This window comes from Filobasidium floriforme (genome assembly GCF_021052385.1).
Source record: "Filobasidium floriforme strain CBS 6241 chromosome Unknown HD553scaffold_26, whole genome shotgun sequence".
NCBI classification, from domain to species: domain Eukaryota; kingdom Fungi; phylum Basidiomycota; class Tremellomycetes; order Filobasidiales; family Filobasidiaceae; genus Filobasidium; species Filobasidium floriforme.
The window spans coordinates 62,662-83,984 of NW_025763647.1; the positions used below are offsets into that span (position 1 = coordinate 62,662).

The 21,323-nt window shown below is 53.0% G+C and overlaps 9 protein-coding genes across 9 annotated transcripts; 7 read left to right on the forward strand and 2 right to left on the reverse strand.

Annotated features, from left to right (window-relative positions):
- Positions 1–271: 271 nt before the first annotated feature.
- On the forward strand, positions 272–1,577 carry HD553DRAFT_277559 (YT521-B-like domain-containing protein; the record flags this gene model as incomplete). The annotated part of the gene is made up of 4 exons (XM_046178000.1): positions 272–478; positions 553–710; positions 778–909; positions 989–1,577. 4 exons carry the CDS (start codon positions 272–274, stop codon positions 1,575–1,577), a joined length of 1,086 nt encoding a protein of 361 aa, XP_046033105.1.
- A 1,226-nt stretch (positions 1,578–2,803) lies between these two features.
- Positions 2,804–3,681, forward strand: HD553DRAFT_345764 (thioredoxin-like protein; the record flags this gene model as incomplete). The annotated part of the gene is made up of 5 exons (XM_046183127.1): positions 2,804–2,899; positions 2,995–3,048; positions 3,141–3,228; positions 3,312–3,434; positions 3,548–3,681. The coding sequence occupies 5 exons, from the start codon at positions 2,804–2,806 to the stop codon at positions 3,679–3,681; spliced, it is 495 nt and encodes a 164-aa protein (XP_046033106.1).
- An 862-nt stretch (positions 3,682–4,543) lies between these two features.
- On the forward strand, positions 4,544–5,197 carry HD553DRAFT_345765 (uncharacterized protein; the record flags this gene model as incomplete). Its single annotated transcript, XM_046183128.1, has 1 exon — positions 4,544–5,197. The coding sequence occupies one exon, from the start codon at positions 4,544–4,546 to the stop codon at positions 5,195–5,197; it is 654 nt and encodes a 217-aa protein (XP_046033107.1).
- A 606-nt stretch (positions 5,198–5,803) lies between these two features.
- On the forward strand, positions 5,804–6,445 carry HD553DRAFT_345766 (uncharacterized protein; the record flags this gene model as incomplete). The annotated part of the gene is made up of 1 exon (XM_046183129.1): positions 5,804–6,445. One exon carries the CDS (start codon positions 5,804–5,806, stop codon positions 6,443–6,445), a length of 642 nt encoding a protein of 213 aa, XP_046033108.1.
- A 599-nt stretch (positions 6,446–7,044) lies between these two features.
- On the forward strand, positions 7,045–9,294 carry HD553DRAFT_345767 (peptidase M24, structural domain-containing protein; the record flags this gene model as incomplete). Its single annotated transcript, XM_046183130.1, has 6 exons — positions 7,045–7,344; positions 7,417–8,352; positions 8,424–8,559; positions 8,631–8,743; positions 8,807–9,005; positions 9,074–9,294. 6 exons carry the CDS (start codon positions 7,045–7,047, stop codon positions 9,292–9,294), a joined length of 1,905 nt encoding a protein of 634 aa, XP_046033109.1.
- Positions 9,295–9,453: 159 nt separating this feature from the next.
- Positions 9,454–10,207, forward strand: HD553DRAFT_352762 (uncharacterized protein; the record flags this gene model as incomplete). Its single annotated transcript, XM_046183718.1, has 2 exons — positions 9,454–10,050; positions 10,108–10,207. Exons 1-2 carry the CDS (start codon positions 9,515–9,517, stop codon positions 10,205–10,207), a joined length of 636 nt encoding a protein of 211 aa, XP_046033110.1. The 5' UTR covers positions 9,454–9,514.
- Positions 10,203–12,728, reverse strand: HD553DRAFT_318905 (uncharacterized protein). The gene is made up of 5 exons (XM_046180943.1): positions 12,550–12,728; positions 12,447–12,484; positions 11,584–12,364; positions 10,759–11,506; positions 10,203–10,682 (listed from the first exon to the last, which is right to left on the reverse strand). The coding sequence occupies exons 1-5, from the start codon at positions 12,650–12,652 to the stop codon at positions 10,259–10,261; spliced, it is 2,094 nt and encodes a 697-aa protein (XP_046033111.1). The 5' UTR covers positions 12,653–12,728; the 3' UTR covers positions 10,203–10,258.
- A 500-nt stretch (positions 12,729–13,228) lies between these two features.
- Positions 13,229–16,738, forward strand: HD553DRAFT_363390 (uncharacterized protein). Its single transcript, XM_046184028.1, has 11 exons — positions 13,229–13,449; positions 13,526–13,680; positions 13,844–13,903; positions 13,970–14,100; positions 14,176–14,271; positions 14,370–14,801; positions 14,925–15,399; positions 15,459–15,893; positions 15,962–16,090; positions 16,154–16,371; positions 16,443–16,738. Exons 1-11 carry the CDS (start codon positions 13,241–13,243, stop codon positions 16,644–16,646), a joined length of 2,544 nt encoding a protein of 847 aa, XP_046033112.1. The 5' UTR covers positions 13,229–13,240; the 3' UTR covers positions 16,647–16,738.
- Positions 16,739–16,741: 3 nt separating this feature from the next.
- On the reverse strand, positions 16,742–20,647 carry HD553DRAFT_345771 (uncharacterized protein; the record flags this gene model as incomplete). The annotated part of the gene is made up of 9 exons (XM_046183131.1): positions 16,742–17,197; positions 17,263–18,472; positions 18,535–18,734; positions 18,801–19,056; positions 19,114–19,174; positions 19,260–19,377; positions 19,438–19,602; positions 19,681–20,278; positions 20,349–20,647. 9 exons carry the CDS (start codon positions 20,645–20,647, stop codon positions 16,742–16,744), a joined length of 3,363 nt encoding a protein of 1,120 aa, XP_046033113.1.
- Between the last annotated feature and the right edge of the window lie 676 nt (positions 20,648–21,323).

Here is a 21,323-nt window from a genome sequence, read left to right on the forward strand (position 1 = left end):
TGCTTCGGCGAGTCCGCAATTGCAACAAGGGCCCATGAATGCTCAACCTGGGTTTGTGCAGATGGGCTATGGGAACCAGCCGGGTTACTCGGTCTTGCCCTCCAATTCGGGATACAACGCTGCAGGGCCTTATTATGCTCAAGGCGGGATGCGTGTGACCGGCGTGAGCCCGGCGGCCAACTCGCTCCCGAACTATTACGGACTGTCGGCCCAATCCGATCCCATGCAACTGCAACAGATGCAGCGTCAGGCGGACGTACAACAGGCCCACATGCTTTCCCCGCAGAACACGGGACCGGGCAGGCCACCCAGTGCCGGACATGCTTATCCCAAGTCGGCCCCAATCGCCGGGAGTCAAAATGTTGGACCAGCCGTTCACATCCCGCCCGAAATCGCCGAGGCTGCTGCGCGTGAAGTCAGGGAGATGGTCGAGAAGCGAGGGTTGAACCCGGCCGTGTTCGATTGTGAGGTCGCCGAGGTGAGTATCGAATTCAGCTGGCGAGCCATATTTACGGTGCGACGATACTGAACCTATTGTGCTTATTGGGATAGGCCCGCTACTTTGTGATCAAATCGTTCACTGAGGACGACGTTCAAAAGTCGCTCAAGCACGAGATCTGGAGCAGTACCAATTTTGGCAACCAGAGGTTGGACAAGGCGTTCAGCGAGGCCAAGGGTCCTGTGTACCTGTTCTTTTCCGTCAACGGATCGTGAGTGGCGGCTGAACTTCGATCGCGGTGTTGTCATGAGCTGATAGTGTCGGCTTGGTGCTTGTAGAGGTCACTTTTGCGGAATGGCGCAATTACTCAGTGGTGTGAACTACAACGAGTCCTCGACGGTTTGGGCGCAGAATAAATGGAAGGGAATCATGAAATTGAAATGGATCTTTGTCAAGGACATTCCTAATGCGTACGTGATCCGCCGTGAACTCGATCGGCAGCGTGCTTTGACTGATTATCGGCTGGACCTTTTACATTGGTCTTGACAGCGTCCTGCGACATATTCGATTGCTCAACATGCCCGAGCAGAAGCCGATCACCAACTCGCGTGACACGCAAGAACTCTTGAGAGATGCCGGAGTCGAGGTGATGAGGATCATGTCGACCTATCGGGAAAAGACGAGCTTGCTGCACGATTACGGATATTACGAGGTCAGTCCAAACAAGCAAGATGTACAAGATGCCTTATTGATCTGTGTCGCGTGGGTCTTTGGTTGCTCTCAGATGCAAGCTGCCGAACGAGCTAAACAAATGACAAACTCACCGGATCCGCAAGGCAACCCTCGAGAACCCGCACACCACCACCATCAATTATCCAACCCGGGTCCACCTCCAATCATCGTCCCGACCATCCAGCGTAGTCCGCCGACCGCCGGGTTCGTCAAGACCTTCAATCCTACCGGACCTCCTTCGATTACGAATACACGACGATTCGCCGTGACGAGCCGGGGCGCGCCACAGGCTCAACCTCAGGCTCAGACTTATGGCATGAACAACAATGGCAATAACGGCAATAACGGTGGTTATCATCAACATAATGCTTCAGGATCTTTCTCGATTATCGGAGCGAGGTCATGAACCTTGTTCCCTTTTACCGTATGACGACTGAACGACGGACGCGCGGGAGGAGCTGCCCTTCTTGCCCAATTGTTTATTCCCTTTCGACTATCTTTGCCTCTTGCTTGCAACTTATCACTTCGAAGAGGGTAACCAAAAACCTTTCATGCTTGTACCACTATCGGTCCTGAGGCGTATCACTAGCCACTAGTGATCAGGGTGCTTCGGTTCTATATCTTGTACGACACTAGCAACGCAGACGCGGGTTTTGGCACACGCGCTATATAATCATGATTTATTTAGTCGCCATGATCGAGCATGAGCTAGGAGTTGGGACATACCGTGACTGCCACGTTCCGCCCGGATGTGAGGAGGACGAAGGCGTACCGGAGTTTGCGCTTGATTTCTTGATCGCTAAGATTCAAGCTTTCCGGGGTAGTCGAGCTGACGGCCTCGCTGGTCGTCGTACAGCCGGGGAACTACACTGCCGGTCCCAACGCGACCTCGACGTGACGCGACGCGACCTACCCGTCGAAATGGAAGGTTGTTATCGATCAAGGTTTCCATCCTTCCCGCTCTTTCCCGTGCCACCCTGCTCTGTGAATGCGCCGTCGCAGATAGTTCCGCGCTAGATGACGCAACGTGGCTACCCATCTCTCGGTACTTTTTATGGTTTGATCCGTGCCTTTCTGATGGGAGAGGGCGGAATCCATCCGAGGAGTTGATCGAGCGGGGATCGATTGCATGCATTGCATGCTACCCCGGCTATTCTGGAGGCTCTTTTCCTCTTTTGAGCCTCGATGTGCTCGATAGATACAGCAAGAAGACTAGGGGGACCGCAGAGTCATCGATGTTTTGCACGAACAACCCCACCTGATTTTCTTACCTGATAAAGTTCGCTCGACCTAAACAAAAGAGCACAAACGACAACCATAACAAGAAATCCCGCCAGCGAGGAGCACGACCGCACAGTCTACAAGCCGGATCGACATAACGAAAAGAAGGATCTCAAGCAACACCCATACTGCAGATCTGCAGATCGCCTTCGATCCACTTCTTGCCCAAAACAAGCAGACGAAACCAAGATAATCCGCGGTTTTACTTGCACCAATCCGCTCGAACATTCGTCTCTCCCTATACAACTCGCACGATCCCCGAACACGAACGAGATTTAAGACAGGAACCTAGACGGGACCTAACTCTTCTGTCCTACTCCAACGTAATATCGAAAACCATTTCCCATCGAGATGCCCTTCTCCCACCCGATGCTCGGCAAACGAGCCCCCTTCATCGCACTGCCGGACGCCAATGGAAACCTGTACGAACTTCCTGTCGGGCAGAAGGTGAGCTGACCTATTCCGCACCTTTCAATGAAACGATTGGTCGTGGAAAGCTTGTCTGATCGTTATCTTGTTTCTTTGCTCGTATCGCCATGCAGGCCATCGCCCTTTACGTATTTCCTCGCGCAGGTAGCCCCGTCTGCACAAAAGAGGTGAGTGTCTCGACTCTTCAATCCGTTATAGAGGTTGGGCCGAACTCTGATGGTGCGCTACATGAATCACACGATATTATGTCGTATTGCAGGCCTGCGCATTCAACGAGGCGAGGGATCTCAACCCGGTCTTCTCGTATCTGAACAAGTACGATTTCGAAATCATCGGGATCTCTGGAGGTGCGTCATCGGTTTGACAATATTTTGGCTGCTATGACGTACTGAAGCCCTTGGTCAAAAATGCCCCCCTTCCGGAAATGTAGACCCGATCTCGCGGCAACACAAGTTTGTCCAGAATCACAACCTGAACCATGTGGTCTTGAGCGATACGTCTGGGGAAGCACGACGAGCTTATGGAGTGACCAAGGTGCTCGGGTTCATTCCAGGTGAGCGCCTTTACTTCCTTGTCGTGCTGCATCCGAGCTGACCTTCTACGATTTCGCTGCTGCCATATGCTAACCCCCTCGTATCTCGTTCCTTCTCACTTCGGTATCGTCAGGTCGAGAGACGTTCTTTATCGGTCGAGACGGGATCATCAAGGGCGTATGCACCAAACAGCTGAACCACAAGGCTCACCTGGCGCTGATCGAGTCGTGCTTGAGGGTGGAAACTGAGGTCATGGAGAACATGTGAAACGTAGCGGGAAGGTTCACTCAGTTATCGGTTAGAATTGAAAGCGAAGGGTAAAGGATGGCGGTTTTTGGGTCTTATGAACGATATCGGCCCGAGTCTAGTGTCATTTTGGGAAACGTGCGTCAAGCAGATGAATATTGAGAACCGTTGTACTTAGCATAGCGATAACTAATTGCAATCTATTATACCTCATGTCCGCCTTGATCCCGACACTTGCGTCCTGCTCTTAGGCCTGTCAAGGCTTGATCACTGTAAAGGTTGCTGACGATGATAGCAGGCAACCATCGCAGAGCTTTGAATTATCTTGTCGCTTGTCGGTCATGTTCGGCTTATCGGAACTAACAACTGCCCGATGGAAGCCCTCAGGTGTCGCCAAAGACTTCAACTTGCCGAAGGTCAGGACGGCGGAACCTCGTGAAACGTTTCCTTCCGTAGTTCCTCGGTATGGTATGTGATTGTAGATTTTCACGTTGACTGCGACCAAGACATGTAGACACGGCAGAACATTCTCCCGGTATTTCCCTGTTTATGTGATCGCGATCCATTGTCAATGACATCATGGTCTGACGCGAGCATGGATAGATTTAGTGTTGGTTTGCATACTACCTTCCTCTATTTGTACTCCCTGACAGTCCCGCTGACTTTCTATCGTTTGCGCGTGATGCCGAGACTCACAAAGGAATACCATGATGACGTCGCTGGCCAAGATCAAAGAACGTTGGCGACATGGAACCCTTGGAAAAGCGCTATATGTATATGAGTAGGTGTAGTTCACCGTTCCAATGTCTTGTTGGTCACGTGCTTGTAACAGCTCATCATCGATCCATCGATCGCAACAACCCAGCACACCCGAGGTTTCACCATGTCGTCGATTCGACTGACCGATGCACCTGCAGAATCCATGAGCCACAACGCAAACGCTACAGAGCCTACGAACGGGGCCGCCAGTACTCGATCCGCCTCTGTGGCCTCTACCAACTCAATACGGTCTGTCACGCCATCGGAAGCAAACGCAGAGGTCGGAACCTCCCAGGATTCTTCTCAAGGAGGAGGAGATCTTCCGAGGAATCCCGTCGAGGCTGCGTTGACGGAGAACGGCTACTTTGAATGTGGCTGGGACAAAGTTCCCTTCGGTCTACAAGTAGTCGTGGCGGAGTCGGCGGATCCTATCACAGCTGCTCGAAACCAGATGATGACTCCTGTCTCGGGCAAGGTTTCCAAGGGAGCGCATGAGACCGTTGATGCCCTTGACCAGAAACTGTCACTTGACAGTCGTGTGATTGTATTGGGGGCAGGGATGGCATACGTGCGCCGTGACACTGCTGACTTCATCTTGGTCGCCGCAACCGCTCCTGGCGCGGTCTACCTGATGTACTTGAACAAGTCGATCTCGAAACACGCTTACACGGTCTTCAAGAAGGGGCTTCTGGACGATTCTTCACCGGACGATATGGATCTGCATGTGGCGCTCGAGATCCTTCGAGCTGCTTGCGATGCATCCCAGACCGAAGCATGATGACTCGGACCGTATACCTATATTTCCCTTTCGTTTTCTTGTACATCGTGAGCAACGTCTTAGCAGTACCCGCAGATCGGTGGGGCTTCAAGCGCTAGTCATTGCATTTCTCGTCCTTGTTTCACATCGCATATGGTTGACCTCGATCCGCGCGCCGCATGCCCTCCGGGTCAGATCAGTGTCAAGGGCTGATGATTCGCCATCCAATGATATGTCAGAGGCGACACATCAAGGCAAGGCGACTCCCGACGAACATGTCCAGATACGCTTCACTAGTGTTACACCCATTGTTATCTGTTGAAGACATCACGCGACTTCGCGTCACCATAGACCGTTGAAATGGGGGGCTGTATCATCCCTCTGAATCATGTTGACCCCTGAAGAAGCGTGTTTGAGAGCTTGAAAGGAGAGCATGCATCTCGTCACTCCGTCAGACCAAGAACGCTGCATGCCTTACTTCTCGGCTAGATACTGGGACATATAAGAGGGGGCCAAGTGAACATCGATTCCGTTCCATCTGGCCTGGCCCGATGCGTCACACTTCTTCGTTCGTTCAAGCTCAATTTACATCTGCAGGACACACTCCGCCCATCCCGTCTTTTTAACATGCCGCTTGACAAGTCACTCAAAGATCAACAGCCACCGGCTACGTCGACTGAGACGGGATCTCGAGAAACCGCTCCTCCAACCACCTCTCTGTTTGAAGGAACCGAACACGCCGGGACGGAAGTTGCTGGCTCAGACAAGACTGAGCATGCAAATTCCGGACAGTCCAGCTACCGTGTATTTAACCGTGCTTACCCTCTCAACCCGCCACCAAAAGAGGAAAAATCATTCACGGATGATCTCGCGGAGGAAGTGTTGCCCAATCTGGGTTTTACAAAACTCGAGGACCCACCTGCAGTCTTGAGTACGGACGTGGGGCTCTACGGTCAGGACCAATCGCTCGTATCCAGGAACGGTGCTCCGAGACGATACGGCACATCCACATACTGGTGCTCTGGATACGACGAATGTGAAGATAGTAGCCTCATGTTCATTCTAGTTGCTCGGCACGAAGAGGTAATTGCTCATCCAAGCAAGTCCGGGCCACAGCTACACGTGTATTTCTCGAGGCGGCATCTCAACAGTATCGAAGATTATGCGGATCAGGTAGCCCGGTTGGGTGTCTTGAGAAAGGAGATTCTCGATGAGTATAAGAGTCAGGCTGCATCCCAGAATGAAGTCTCTAGCCCGTCTTGCACTTGATTTGTACTCGTTCTTATGCATACCTCCTCATGGTGTTTCATCCCATTCGAATGTTTCATGAATCATTCGACTCGCGCGCCAGCGATGCATGACCCGATGACCCGCCGATGTCAGCCAAGACTTTCTGGAAATCCTTCATAGATCATAGACCAAAGTGGAGGTACATGCGCGGATGAGCACGAGGGCACTCTCACATCATTCTTAAGCTCCTTGCTCGAGGACGATCGATCCGAGGGGATGTAGGGTGTAAGACGATCCTCCTGTTCCCTCCCCCGTGGATCGGCCATGTCCGGGCGGGATCATAAAGGGGGACGACCTCACAATCCGTCACCCTCGCTCGTCCTCTTATCTTGACAGACAGCCACCCTCGACATTCTAGACAAAGGGGATCAATGCATCACGACACACAACACAAGACAGGCAGAAAATCAGCCCGAAGATAAATCAGAGCCAGGATCTGACTCGAACCGACGCCTTTCAGGATGCCGGGAACCAATTCGGAGATCTCACGACCTGCGGTCATACGAACGAGTCCTGTAACTCGACCTCTTTCCACCTGCATCGATCACGGACGACACCACGACATCGATCGACTCATCATGTCACCCTCAACCGATATCCTGTTCTATGATCCTCGTGCCGCTCATCCACCTGGAGTGAGCACCGCTACGGTCGAGCGATACACGACGCATAAACGCCGGATCAGTAGCAGTGCTCGGTCCGTAGTTTCCCTCGGTCGGTCAGGTTTCGATGAGCATAACGATGGAGCTCTGGAGCGAGAGAGAAATAAGCATACCACAAGTCTGTATATCCAGACCCCCAAGTTTACTGCTCCGGTTACGATACCTCAGGGTAGGGTCGTCTCTGGCATCGACGAAAAGATGGTCGTTCCCGACTCAGTCAGTCATGGGGGCATCTTCGGCGTGTTCCCCTTCTCTAAGCTGACCTCGCTCCTGTCCCTTATGATACAGGTTCCTCCCGGACTACAATCATGCGCTTCGACGGATAAAGAGTTCCTCTTACCGTTGTTCGACAACGGGGACCGATCACGACAGAAATCGCCCTTCCCTTTCTCATCCTTATCCTGGGCATCGACCTTGAAGACGACCCTCATCGGCCTGGTCTTCCTACTCGGCGTGTTACAATTCCTCCTCAACAATCCCCTCTACTCGACATCATCCACTCGAAAGCAATCATCCGTGTTTCAACGACAAGAACGGGAGTTTGCTAGGATCGCTCAGAGGTGTCATGGTCTTCCTGGGATCACCGCTCCGACCTACCTCGACCGGCTCGATTCGCTCCAAAAGACTTTGAACAAGCTTAAAGAGCAGGACGAAGGTCGACGTCAGATCTGGATGTCAGAGCCTTCCGCAACGTCGGCTTATTTCACGTCAATCTCCAAATCCGAATGGAGCCTCTCCGAACGACCTTTCCTCTTCATGGTCGAATCCTCTCATGAGGGCAATTCGGGGGCGAACCTAAAGATCTTTACCCCGCACTTTGAGGAAGATCGAGCGAGGATCTTGCCCCTGTTCGGGATCCCTGCGAAACAACCCCCTGCAGCTTGGATGTTGGAGAGGAAACAGAGCGCGGTGGAGACCGTCGTCAAAGGCGATTCGACGTACACTATCGAATACATCGCTTGGCAGGAAGACGAATCCCCTTATGCCGTTCTCGCGCAGCACATCGAGTCGTCTTCTGGGCTCAGTGAGGAGGACTTCAAGAGCGAGACTGTACAGATCCACCTCGATCCGGGCGTCAGGGCGTTCGTCTCGTCTGGAATCGCACACGAGTTTGACTCTCGGAAACATTACGGCGTCTACCTGGACGTAGCGGATCCGAAGATCTCGAGTCTACGAGAGAGGAAGAGCGCTGAAGAGATCGAGTTGCTAGAATGTGCCAATCATGTGAGTTCACAGCGCTCAAACACTCAGATACATGTTGTCAAGTAAACTCATTTCGTTTGCTATATGTACAGTTCACACTACAAGCTATCAGGAGAACCCGCGAGACGATCGAAATTGGGATGACCGAGACCAAGGTCGGATCGATCCTGCGGGAAGAGTTTGCGGCTCTGGGTATGCCCGACGGTGAAGGATTGGTTCTCTTCGGAGGTGAGTGAAATCACCCTCGCACCTCCGCCTGATCTGTGCCGGTGCTGATAGATGAGATTGGTTCTGCTCAGAAAACGCGGCATTACCCCACGGAAGCGGGACGGACAGGGTTTTGACCGATAGAGATTTTATCTTGATCGATGCTGGCGGTACCTTCAAAGGTTACGTTGCCGATGTCACCAGGGTAAGTCGTCTGGTAGCATTTCACATGTCCTATACATAGCTAAATTGATTCGACCTACATCAGACATTTGCCTTGAAAGACACCCGTCTTAGTTTCAAACAAATGCAACTATGGCATACCGTACACTCTGCTCAAGGGGCGGCCTTGGATGCGGCTGTCAAGCACGGAGCTACGGGACACAGTATCGACGAGGCCGCTCGAAAGCTGATCCGCGACCGAGGTTCCTCGGCAGAAGAGAAGAACGGGTTGACACATCGTCTCGGTGAGCAAGGGTGTCCTGTTTCAAAATTGGGTTTGCTTATTGAGGTGGAGTGTCATGACTGTTCTTAGGTCACGGCGTCGGTCTGGAAGGTCACGAATCGCCCTACCTAGTCGGCTCGAATTACGACGAAGTGGTACCTGGAAACACCTTTTCGAACGAGCCTGGCATCTACATCGTTGGCCAAGTTGGGGTCAGGTTGGAGGACTGCTGGTACCTGCACGAAGACGCCGAAGGAAAGCGCACCGCACGCATGTTGACAGGACCGGCTGTTAGCCCTTTGATCTTGTAGATGACTGCTTGTATAGATGAGATGAGATTGACGTTTCCGCTATGACGTATCTTTCGCTAGTCACGTGATCATTGTCATCTCCCGATCGCCGATCGAGCTTGTGTGCGGTTTGGTCCAGCTTGGTCAAAGTCACTTAGAGCCCTACTACTGCGTCGGCGACTCTGCCATTCATCGCTTGTGTTCCTTCATATACTTTGAGATAATTGCCAACAACTTCATAATGCCTGGAGCACCCATACCGCGAAACCCCTTGATCTTGACGCTCACGCTGGACAAGGCGAGCCATGCCTTCCTGACCAACTTGCGATCGAAATACTTTCCCCCATCGAGAAACTTCCTTTCGGCACACGTCACTCTTTTCCACGCCATCCCTCCTCATCGGATCAACGAACTCAATCAACACCTGAATCACATTTGCGCTACGACGGGAGGATGGGACGTGTTCATTGGGGAACCGAAAGCGATGGGAAAACGCGGGGTGCTGGTGAACGTCAGGGAGCGGCCGTCGGCGACGGTAGAGAACATTCATCATGAGCTTCTGACTTCGCTCAACCGAGGAGTCAAGAGCAACGATGATCGTCTTACCGATCAGGATGCTCGGCCTTTAGGGAAACCCCATGTCACCATCTTGAACAAGGCCAAAGACGAGGAGCAAGTAGACAAGTGCTTGCAGGAAGTGCTCAAGGTGTTCGAGGAGATGAAACAGCCGGGCCAGAAGAATGGCCAACAGGTCGGTCGAGCGATAGGATTCGAGTTGTGAGTACTGGGTAGGGAGAGTGAAATTAGTTCCGAAGCTGATTTCAAGCTGTTCAGGTGGGAGTACATGGGTGGGCCTTGGAAACCGCTCAAGGCCTACTGGCTGAAGGGAGAAGAACAACATCCGGAAAACGAAGCTGCTAAGCCTCCCAACTAGGTTGACCATGTATAATCTGTTGCTTGCAACCAGGAGAACTGTATCTATAATTCAGAAGGCGGTGCCGGCAATCACACTACTCGTGACGAGTCTCCCTATTCTCCGTTGGCTTTCCCACAATCGCTTCACCGCGTCCATTCCTTCATTGGACCCGTCGCTGCTCTCCTTGAGGCGTGATCTCTTGGTCTCGAGGCTCAAGAGTCCTTCTTCTGCGTCTTGCTCGACAAGGTCACACAGCTCTATGAGGGAATTCTTGACGTTCGTTTCGATGTCCGCGGACATGGCTTCCTTCACGCCAGAGAGCGTATCCAACCATTCCGCCAATGCCAGCGAGTACGACGCGGCGGGGAAGTATGGCTGTTCGACGTAAGCGTCGACAGTCTTGGCCGGGATGGGCGTATGCAGCAATCTTAGAGCTGGCAACAGCCGGTGTGAAGGTTGCGCTGGCGCAGGATGTGTATGCAACGTATAATCACTGATGTTACCACAATCTGTCAGCGGACCTTACTCGCCACCCGTTCATGCAACATCGAACATCCTCAATTACTCACCCAAGGTATCCCTGCATATCGAGCAACTCGTGTTTCGCCCGTCGACCCTCACGGTCGACCTTGAGCCATAATCTATCAACCAGCTGATCAACCGACACGGCCGCATGCGGATTCCCTCCGAGCTCGACCCCCTTGCTCATTTTGGTATCATCGTCGGATTCCCCGAATTCACCGGGAAAGAAGGGTACAAAGCCGTATTCCGTGAAGAGGGTCTCATCATCATGCCCTCCATAGGGAAAGAAGACCTCTTCGTCCTTCTTGATCCACCGTTCCCCATTGTTGATCTCTACACTGGGAGATTCCTCGTCCCCCTTGGGCTTTGGAGCGACCAAGTGGAGCGAACGAGCGGACCAGGGGGCATCTGCGACCGAGATGACATCCGCTTTGACCTTTACCGATGGGTCGGAGAGGGGAATGACCGGAGGCGTTCCTGCGTCGGAACTGTCGTATCTGGAAGACGAATCCGACATGTTGGCGTCCGCCTTCGAACGCTTCTTTTCCGGTTTGTCCTTCGGTCGTTTCGTTTTCGTTTTAGCGGGAGGAGTGATGGTCCGGACGAGCGCGATATTGGTAGCGAGACACGCTTTACGATAATTTGTATGACAGTGATTCGCGAAATCCAAAACCGGTGCCATGGTATGGTTTTGTTGTTCCGCGTCGAGGTCCTCCTTCTTGAGCCGGTAATTCGCTTGTGGTTTTATTGTATGGGACGCGATGTTTAGGGGAAGGTAGAAAGTTCGGGTGTTCACTGGGTGATACGAAACGCAGTTCACTCAACACCTCTTGCAACTACACAGGGCATGACGGCAAGCATCCCGAGCTCACCATTCAACCATCCCCAGAGAAAGTCCTCTTCCACGACCTCTTCCCATGCCCTAACCCAATCGTGCGCCGGCTCCGCTCCGGCTTTCTGAGCAAGATCTTGCATGGCCTGGACCACTCTCTCTTTATCCCTCTCGTATCGCCTCGAGACATCTTCCAACTTGGTCTTGACGACGGGCGGAAGATGATCCCTCGCGAGATCACGAAGCGTAGTCCATGTCAGATCCTCGCTGGTGCCTGGCGAGTCCATCGTACCCGAGGGGTCGGCGTTGCTAGCAGACACGGATTGACGTAAGGGTATCCGGCCGGCAGTTGGAGAGACTGTCCATGTTAGCGGATGCCAATCTCGGAAACTCTCGGGAAGCGTGCGTAGGTAAGGTAGCCAGGGCGAGTTTGAGGCAGTCCGTCTTGTCGGGACGGGTCGATATAGCGCCAGGTATAAACTCAGCACTTGGGTTGTGGTCAAGTTAAGACTGCCAGCATCCGTCCGGGCAGAGACCGACCCGTTCGCAGCTGCAGGCGGGCTGGAGGATTGTATACTGGATCCTCTAGAGTTGTCGGACAAACCGACTGATGCTGCTTTTTGACGCTTTCCTCCTTCCCTCGGGACCGTATGGATGAGTCGACCTGACGTTGTCCGGCCGTTACCCGGGCGGATGGATCGTGCTTGAGGGATGACGTCCTTGGGAAAAATCCCTTGTGGAAGGCCATTGGGATGTTGAGCATAGATGTTGCGTGGGTGTAATAGCGCAGAAGGTGGTAACCTCAGGAGTGTCGTTTCAGGCTGTATGATTCAGGCGAGGTCTGGGTCAGATGGTTTAGCAATGCATTTGCTAGTTGCCTGACGGAAGAGCGTTCTGACTCACCGAGATATCCTCGCTCGCAAACAATCCTCGTCCAGCTCCTATGAACCAGGGGGAAGACGAAAAACTCAGCTCTAGATCTGACTTGAGCTGCGAGAGAGCTCACCTGGGACGTCTTTCCATTCGACCTTGAGGTCCGAGCTGTTCCAGCCGTGCTTTTCGTCCATCCACGTTAGGAGAGCTCGCCAGCTCTCTTCGAGATCGGCCATGGCGGCAGGCAAATACCCTGGGGTACCTTGCAGATTCCTGTGTAACCTCTATACCACGATGCCGATGAAAGTACAGAGTCACAGAAGTGCTTGCAGAGTAAAACTAGTTTGTTAGGGAAAAAGTTGTTGGTCGGTCGACGTTCTCGCTGCATCTTCCCCCGCGCAAGTTGCCCGACCTCGGTCCGATCCTATCCATCCATCCATCCTACCTACCTACTACTCATGTCTAAGCTACTTCGCATCATCTCATCCTATCTCATCCCTTCACAGAGCACTCTAGGAGGATTAAGTGGGCGAATCTACCCCCCGAATAGACACAGGTTCCTCTGCCGGTAACAGCCAACGCAGCGGCCCAACATGGCATTCGCTCCTTCCCCACGGCATACCCTAGCGAACCCTTCTCAGAACCCTTCACCCCTCTCTCCCCTATCACCAGCCACCAGCATCACTCCACTACCTCTCAGCGGGGGACAGAATTTCACTCGTCCTGGTGGTCCATCTCGACGCAAGTCTTCCGGCCAGACGATCCACACCCTCGGAAACAAGCGGAACAAGGCTTATTCGCAGCATCATCATGCTGCCAGCACAATGTCCGGACCCGCTGGTAGGAGGAGCAATTCGCAACCGCAATACCTGTCTTCGGCTCCGGGAGGCATGACGGGGAAGGACGGGCAGTGGGCTACGATGGATCCAGACGAGGTCTTTCGGAGGCTAAACGTCAAGGAGGTGAAGAAGGTCGAAGGGTTGCTTCGAGCGAGCGCTGCTGGAAAGCAGGGAGAACTGAGGAATATGGTCAGGTATGCCTTGAGAAGCGATCTATCGAGCTCTAGAATGTCTCTTAACGCTCGTCTGTAATCTCTTTCTCACTCAAAGCGAGAGGTACCGAGATCTCCTGCTCTCAACCTCCCAAATCTCACAACTTCGAGACTCTTCCCTCCGCCTTTCTACCACTCTCAAACACATCGAAAGCCTATGCGCCAGCCCCAAGACTATCGGCACGAATGGGAATGGACAGGTGGATGTCTCCGGTGACAATGAAGCGGGAGAGAAAAAGGAACGGAAGACGGATGTCCCAGCGAGGTTGAAGTTGGTAGGAGCGGAGGATAAAGAGGCTGGTAAGTCTGCCTATAAGCTGCATTCTCGAAAGCAAAGTGTCCATAATTTGAATGGACATTCTGGAATCGCTATCAGACGTCAAGAACCAACTTCCTACCGCTGCTTCGGTCAAGCTTCTTCTCGATGTGCCTGAAGGTCAGTCCCGTTCCTGCGTCGACAACCTCACCTTAAGCTGACCCGGAAGTGATACATCGCGTGTAGCTCTGTATTCGTACCTGGCAGGGAAACAATTCCTCGAAGCTGCATATCTGTGGTTGCTGACAAGAGTCGTCAAAGAGGAGCTTGTCAGCTCTTCTGGCGCCGAGTCGGATGAGAAGGGCTCTACTAATCAGGTTGGTATCGCCTTCTATATTTATGTGCTTGCTAACGGAATGGTGCTGACCAGAGTGTTTGGCTTACAACGACAGACCTTTCTGCCATTAGTACAAAAGCAGTGGGAGATTCTCCTTCCTCTTCGTGGTCAGATTGTCGAAAGGGCGACGACCTCGCTTCGGGATCGGGCTGTCGAGCTGGAGCCGAAAGAAGCGCAGAACGTAAGCAATCGAGCTACCGAGCTATTGACGCCGGCTCTTTTCGAGCTAAAGGCTCGCCTTACGAACAGGCACTGGCAAATGCGCTTCTGGCGATTCTACTTCTCGAAGCCCATAACAACCCTTTACCGGAGATCCTGGACATCTTCCTAGCCCAACGTGCCAAATCTCTCCAAGATATCCATACCGGCGCTGTGCAGGGCCGAACGAGTGCTGTCGGGTTCACCTTTGGACGTTCGACTGAACGAGCTGGACGATCCCCCATCACCCCTCGATCTGCGTTACCAGAGGAAACCGGCCGCAAGAACAGGCACGCGAGGAAAGATTCCCGTCTGAACGCTGCCGAGATGTTACGTTCGCTTTCTCCCGCCCCTCGGAGGCTGGAGAGGTCGAACAGCGGTTCGTCGGCCAAGGGTGAAGATGGTACTGCTCGGAAGGCGAAAGCGAAAGAGAGGAAGAGATTGGCGGAACAAGCGAGAGCTAGCAAGATCTTTGAGGACAGCGTCAAGCTGCTTTGGGAGACTGTCGTCACCGCTCGAGCAGTAATCTTATCTTCAAACGGCGAATCGATGCTCGAGACCTTGATGCAGCGTATACAAACGCCGGGCGACGACAACGGAGGAGAGGTGATCGGAGCGGGGGGTGTTTCTGCTGCAAGCCTATTACGAGCGATGCCTTCGTCGCAGATCTTGCAAGCGTACCTTCCGGCACCTATCAAAAACTTCTCACCTTTTATCGGAAGTATAGGAGAAGGTACCGACAAGTCGGAACTTCAAACCGCGCTAGATACTTGGTTTGAGCAAAGCTTGAAGCGGTTGGAATCACAAGCCAAAGATTGGCTAGGAGGTCTCGAGACTGTGACAGACGTCTGGCAAGTCAAGCGGCAATTCTCGACGGTATTGACTGGATTAAGGAGTCTGGAGGAGAACAAGCTCAGCAGCGAAGAGTTGGATCGGTTGAGCCATGCTCTGTCAACGGCTTTCGTCGATCGCGCTCGGAGTATATGGCAGAATCGGCTCGATGCTACCGCTCATGCGCTGGAGGATGGACTGCAGGACGATATAGACTTGTTGATGGCAGGAAACAACAACGCTGCGCAAGGTAAGCAATTATTTGCCGATGCCACGCGACTTGAACTAAGGACTACTTGCTTTTCGTAGACCTACATCCCTCCCTGTCCTTCTTCGCGCCTATCACATTCCCTGATCATAGATCGGTCAACTCTTCTTTCACTTCGACGGAGCTACCAGCATTCACATCAACCCTTAAGAAGCGCTTGCATAGCAGAACACCTATTCTTGACCGACGGCTGGCCGAGCTGGAACGCATGGCGCTTGAAATCAGATCCGATTTGCGGTCTTTGAAGGAGGACCCCGAAGACGCTGTATTGCTCGACCGTTACCGGAAATCAGCAACGCAGACCGCTCAGGGCATTGTCAAAGACATATCAAAATCCCTCGAGATGGTCCGGCAACACAGTGGGGTCGATGCCGATCGTGCTAGTACTTGCTTGTTCATCGGTCGACTGGCTCTCGCTCTGATGACTCAGTCCAAGGCGATGTCTGTACTATTGCTTAACAAGCGAGCAGTCGGGGGTACGTTGGGACCACACACAGATATGCAATCTCGGGACCGCTGAAGCAGGTCTCTCACATGCTTACAGATGTCGCTTCAGCTCTGGATTCCGTGTATATGGCGTCCCTGACCGAGTGGAAAGAGAGAACAGTACAAGACGGACTTGACGTGTTCGCTGAAGCGATCACTGGATCTGTGCCTGAGACTCGCAGTGTCGGTACGTTCGAGGAGGCTATATCGCGGCCCGAACAATCGAGCTGATCGAACACGACCTCCATAGATCTCGGCAATGGTGTGATCTTCGCCCTGCAAGAAATGGCAACGGCGCTCTTTGATAGTGGGCTTCCGATTGAATATCGCTCAGCGGCCACTGAAGATGTGTGCAAAGACTTCGGTAGCAGAGCAATCAAGTTGGCAAAAGACAAACAGATGGACTTGCCCGCAGATCAGCGTTCTATGCTGGAAGCAATCGCGAGTGGCGCTCAAGCTGGATTATCCGTACGTTAGAGATCCATCTAGGCCCCAGAGTCGTTCAGCCTCTGACTGATCGTCTTGTTGCTCCCACGCAGGAGGTTGCGGGCAACGAATTGCGCAAAACCCAGCTGTTGTTATATCCTGCCACTAGCTATATAAAAGCTCATTCGGGGAAGCCAAGCGATGCTCGATATGCTGAACTGTTACCCCTTGGCATTCCCAAGACGAATCACGAATACGTATCGCCCGTCCCCCTTGTCAAGCCGTCTGCACGGTTCAGCATGTTGTCAATCGTGTAGATACAATCGTCATGGTGTCGTCAATTCGTTCGTGGGCTTCGATATCCCGGAAGGGCATACAAAGGCGTCTCGTGATTTAGTCTAGTGTCCGGTCATCATGGCTGAGCCGGGGAGGCGTTGTGACCATTGACAATAGGGTTCATGCTCGATTGCACAGGATGCAGCGGGACCGCCTGGGACCCGGTCAAGCCAGCTCTTGCAGAAGCCATTCTGGCTGACAGCTGGCTCTGTCCGGGAAGCTTAAGCGTAATTTTGGTAGGCGTTGACCCACTTTTCGCTAGTGACGAACTGCCTGCTGAAGCTTGGCGGTCATGTCCAGGGTTGGCATAAGCCTGCAAAGGCCCGACCGTCACTGCCTGAGGCGAATCCAGTCTGCCCTGAGCTGCGCTGGACACCGACTTTCCAACGGTCCGCCCTTCCTGTGAACCTTGCGGAGCTGCAGCGGAGATGATCCGCTGCTTCGATGGGCTTTGCCTCGCTGGGCCCAGCGTCAAGGCAGCTTGCGATATCGTGCGTTTAGCCGGCGTGACCACGTTGGTACTGCTGACCCGCTGCATCGACTGTAGTAGATTAGCAGAGTCCACGTGCATGTATCTGATGACCATGCGAAGCTTACCGATGCGGGTGCAGCGGCCGTCCCCCTCGCCAGAACCCCGTTCTCCGAGGGCTGCAGTATGGGTTCGGGCAGTTTCTCCGGTAGTGCAGGCGCGATCTTCCGGAGCCTGGTGACAGGGCGTGAAGCTCTCTGTGCAGGCAGGGCTAGCCCAGATGCTGTAGCTGAGCTGGAAATGGCAGTTTGCCTGGGGTCGGGTTGATTTGGTAGAACCTGTACCGAATGAACGGATTTTGTGGGTAGTGCCGGTTGTGATATTTGCATTGATTCCTTTGGTTGCGCCAATTCTACAGGCTGCGATGTCGCCGCCGCTGTAAGCGGCTCGGACAATGACTCCGCCTCAAGGATATCTTGCAAAGAGAGGGTAGGATCTAGATCCATCCAAGGGATGTCAACTGAGCCAGCCGACGGCTGATCAGGAAACAAGATCGATATGTCTTCGTCCCCGAGGATTGGCGCTGCTGGTTGCGCTTGGATAGGCAGGTCGATCTGCGCTTCAAGCTTGGGAGGTGAAGCGGGGGGATCATCCATGACCGTATCCAAGTCTGGCATGCTAGGTGGCTGGGGTTCCTCACCGCGCGATTCTGCCTGCGCTACCTCTTCTGGCGTCTTGACTTCAATGGGTTCTTCAATGACTTCAATGACGGGTTTTTCCACGACAGGTTGTTCCGTGACAGGTTGTTCCTCGACAGGTTGTTCTACGACAGGTTGTTCCACGACAGGTTGTTCCTCGACAGGTTGTTTCTCGACAGGTTGTTCCACGACTAGTTGTTCCACGACAAGTGTTCCTTTGATAGGTGCTTCGACAACATGTTGTTCCACTTTGGATTCTTCTACGATGAGTTCGTCCGCGACAGATTCCTCCGCTTCTGGTGAGACGCTCGCGGGCCTTGATGATTGAGCAAAACGTGGGACTGATTGGTCGTCGTCGTCTACCCGCTCCGTATCACCTAACGAAGGATTGGCCACGAGCGCAGTTTCGCTCGTCAACTCATCGTCGGGACCGTTCAACCGCTGCTGAGATCTAGTCAACTCGAGCAAGCCACGTATCACCGGTTCTAGATCGGCATCGGTCATCTCGTTCAGACCGTCCGTTGGCAACGGTTTGTCCCGTTCGCTGATGGGACTTGAAGGAGCAGTAGACAGTGGCGACTGTCCCCCAAAAATAAATTCAGCGGAATGCTTGCCTTCGGCAGAAGCAGCTTCGTTGGATCTGTTATCGCAAAGGGGTAAGATACTGTGGCAGACAACATCCGAAAAATATCAATCACTCACTTGCCGATCTTGCTCCAGAAATCCAGATGAATGATCCTCTCGGGAATCTTGTAACGTTTACCGTTGATATACGCGTTCTCATACTCGATGCGCTTGCGCTCGCCTTCTGGATCGAGGATCTCGATGATCCCATTGTTCTTCACGCCCGGGCGAGTCACTAGCTCCTCGGTCATGCCCGTCTTCAAAGTCCGCTTCTTGGGCTTCAGTTCCGGAGTCATCCAAACGTCAGCATCCAAGTGTTATCGCCACCACAATAAGCCGCTCACAAGAAGAGATTGGGCGTGATTAGGACACATCCATTTCCGCATCGGATGTGGCATCGTCGGAGGTGGCGGATCCAGGCAATCTAGATGCCAGTGCAACGAGCAATAGTCACAAGAGAGTATCCTCCTCCCCATAGCTACTCCTGCAGCCACACCTGGGCCCGTCGGTGCGGCAGAGCCCTTGCACCGGAAACAAGTGATAGTCTTGCCCTTTGATTTGAGCTTGTATACATCCTTCTCCTCGGGAAATCCAGAGCGGCTATCAATACGAAATCAGTTTGCGGTCATGCAGAGAGACGATGAGCGAAAGACTTACTCAAATTTGACTGGCTTTTGCTCGTGATTTTCCAGATAGCCGCCGTTATACCCAGTTTGAACTGACCGCAAACAAGCGCAAAGAGAACAAGGTCAGTTCCAGCTGATCTCGCTCTGTCCGATTACTATACAGGACCCAGGGCTCACTGTTCGTAAATGTATTCCTGATGTCCTCGGTAAGCTTGAACTCCTGAGGGTTCGTATTTTCGAGATATCTCATCAAAGGCCCGAACATGCCTTGCTTGGGTTGTCGGAGGTTCTTTGGCTGTACGGAAGACTTTATCATCAACTGCTGTAAACTTCGCCTGACCCTCTAAGTACTCACTATCCGCTTGGCTGCACATTGCTTGCAGAACCACTCGTCCTCTTCAGGCAGCTGGTCCACGTCGAGTGGCGGGTCCAAACACATGAAGTGAAACGAACGAGGACAACCGTCACAACAAAGGAACCGACCGATCCCACCACAAGCAGAGCAGAAATCGTTGTTCGGCTATGATGAGGTCATGTCAAAATACGATAAGTGATCTTGAGGCGACAATGTTACAAGGTCCATTACGGGGGGACTTACTACGCTTTCATGGCTGGAGCCAGGGCCTCCCTGCTTCGCTTTGCCCTTGCGCACAGCAGTCTTGACGACCGCCTTTTTGATCGCATACGGCGACGTATCGGTGCTAACAAGACTCCCCCGAGTGGCCCGTACGACCGACCCCATCATCTGAGGGGTAGTCGCTCGCATGACACTTCTACTAGACTCTGCTTCCTGTTGATCGTTATTATATTCGGCGGTCGATGGATGAAGGGACGCGGACACTGCTGTCAAGGGGGTAGTTTCTGCCGGAAGGTAGCTGGACAAGCCCGAGTTACTCGTCGGTAGGGAAGACAGCGAGCTGCCAGAGCCGCTAGCAGGTATGTCTGCTAATTTCTGGCCACGGAAAGCCAGACGAAAGCTAGGTGACGGGGGTTTGTTGAAGATGGCCAAAGCCGCAGATGGTGGGGGACGGAAAATCGATCTGGGCGATGCATCGTATGGTTTCAGAGGGGCAAGAGCTGGGTCGTCGGGAGGAGCCTGGGGCGGGGGAGATGACGGTGGTTGCATGTTGACCTCGGGGATCATATCCTCGAATATGGAAGGATCATCGGGTTTTCGTATTGACGCATTCACGGAGCTGTGACGTATCAAATATATCAGCGCAGTCATTGGATAGATGGAGCATCACTTGCTGCACTCGCACGTACAGCCTGGGAGCGTTACGCCTTGGCTTGAAACTGCCATCCAGTGAAGATGCGGGTGATCCAGCTCGTGATGAACCATACGCCTCGTCGTCCTTTTGCAAAGGAGCCAAGATCTTGAGGCTCTTCTTCGGTCGTGCTCGAGCTCGGCGGGATGCTCCGTCACTCGCAGCACCCGGCTCTCCAGATGACGTAGCTTCCTTTGTCACGGAATGGCTCGTTTGGCTTGCAGAGCTTCCAGCTTGAGAAGTCGCGGGTATAGCAGTGCCATTGTTCTCCATGTCGACCTCCTGTGTATCACCCATTGCCGCTGCGTCCCTCGTCAGGAAATTCGGGTCACTCCGTCCAGCCCCTTCGCCAATGAAAGGTGATTCTTCATCATGGATTACAGTCTTTGGATGACCATTCGAGACCCGAGAGGATACCGATTGATTTGCAAGTGTCATCTGAAGCGGTCGGTCCTGCTCTGGTCCCCACCCCTCAGAATCGCTCCTTTCGGATTAAGAGACCCCGGGTGAAGTATGATTGGTCCTGTCCACGCCAGCAGGAGACCTGACCGCGAAGTCTGGTATGCAGTTTAAGACCTGAAGGAGTGACGATCTTGACACGACTCCGCTGATGGTCCCATTAGCTGTCGAGACGGTCACATCGACGCAGAGGTCTCACGGTTACACTTAGGTTATAATTGCGAGCGACTGGGTCCTGGACGCGATTGCTCACGCGTTTCTCAATGGGAGACCTGCACCCTACACCCTATAACTAGGTATGATATGCTAGGGGAGTTCTTACGTTCAAAAGAACTGATCATGATATGCACGTTACCAGGTTGTACATCATGATCTTGAATGCCCTATGACTAGAAAGACCACGCTCGTTCGGGAATCGGGACTCGTTGCAGCAGTCGCATGACGGTCTGAATTCTGTACCATCCTGTCTGGTCAAACATCTAACCTGCCTCTAGCGATTTTGACTTCTAGCTGC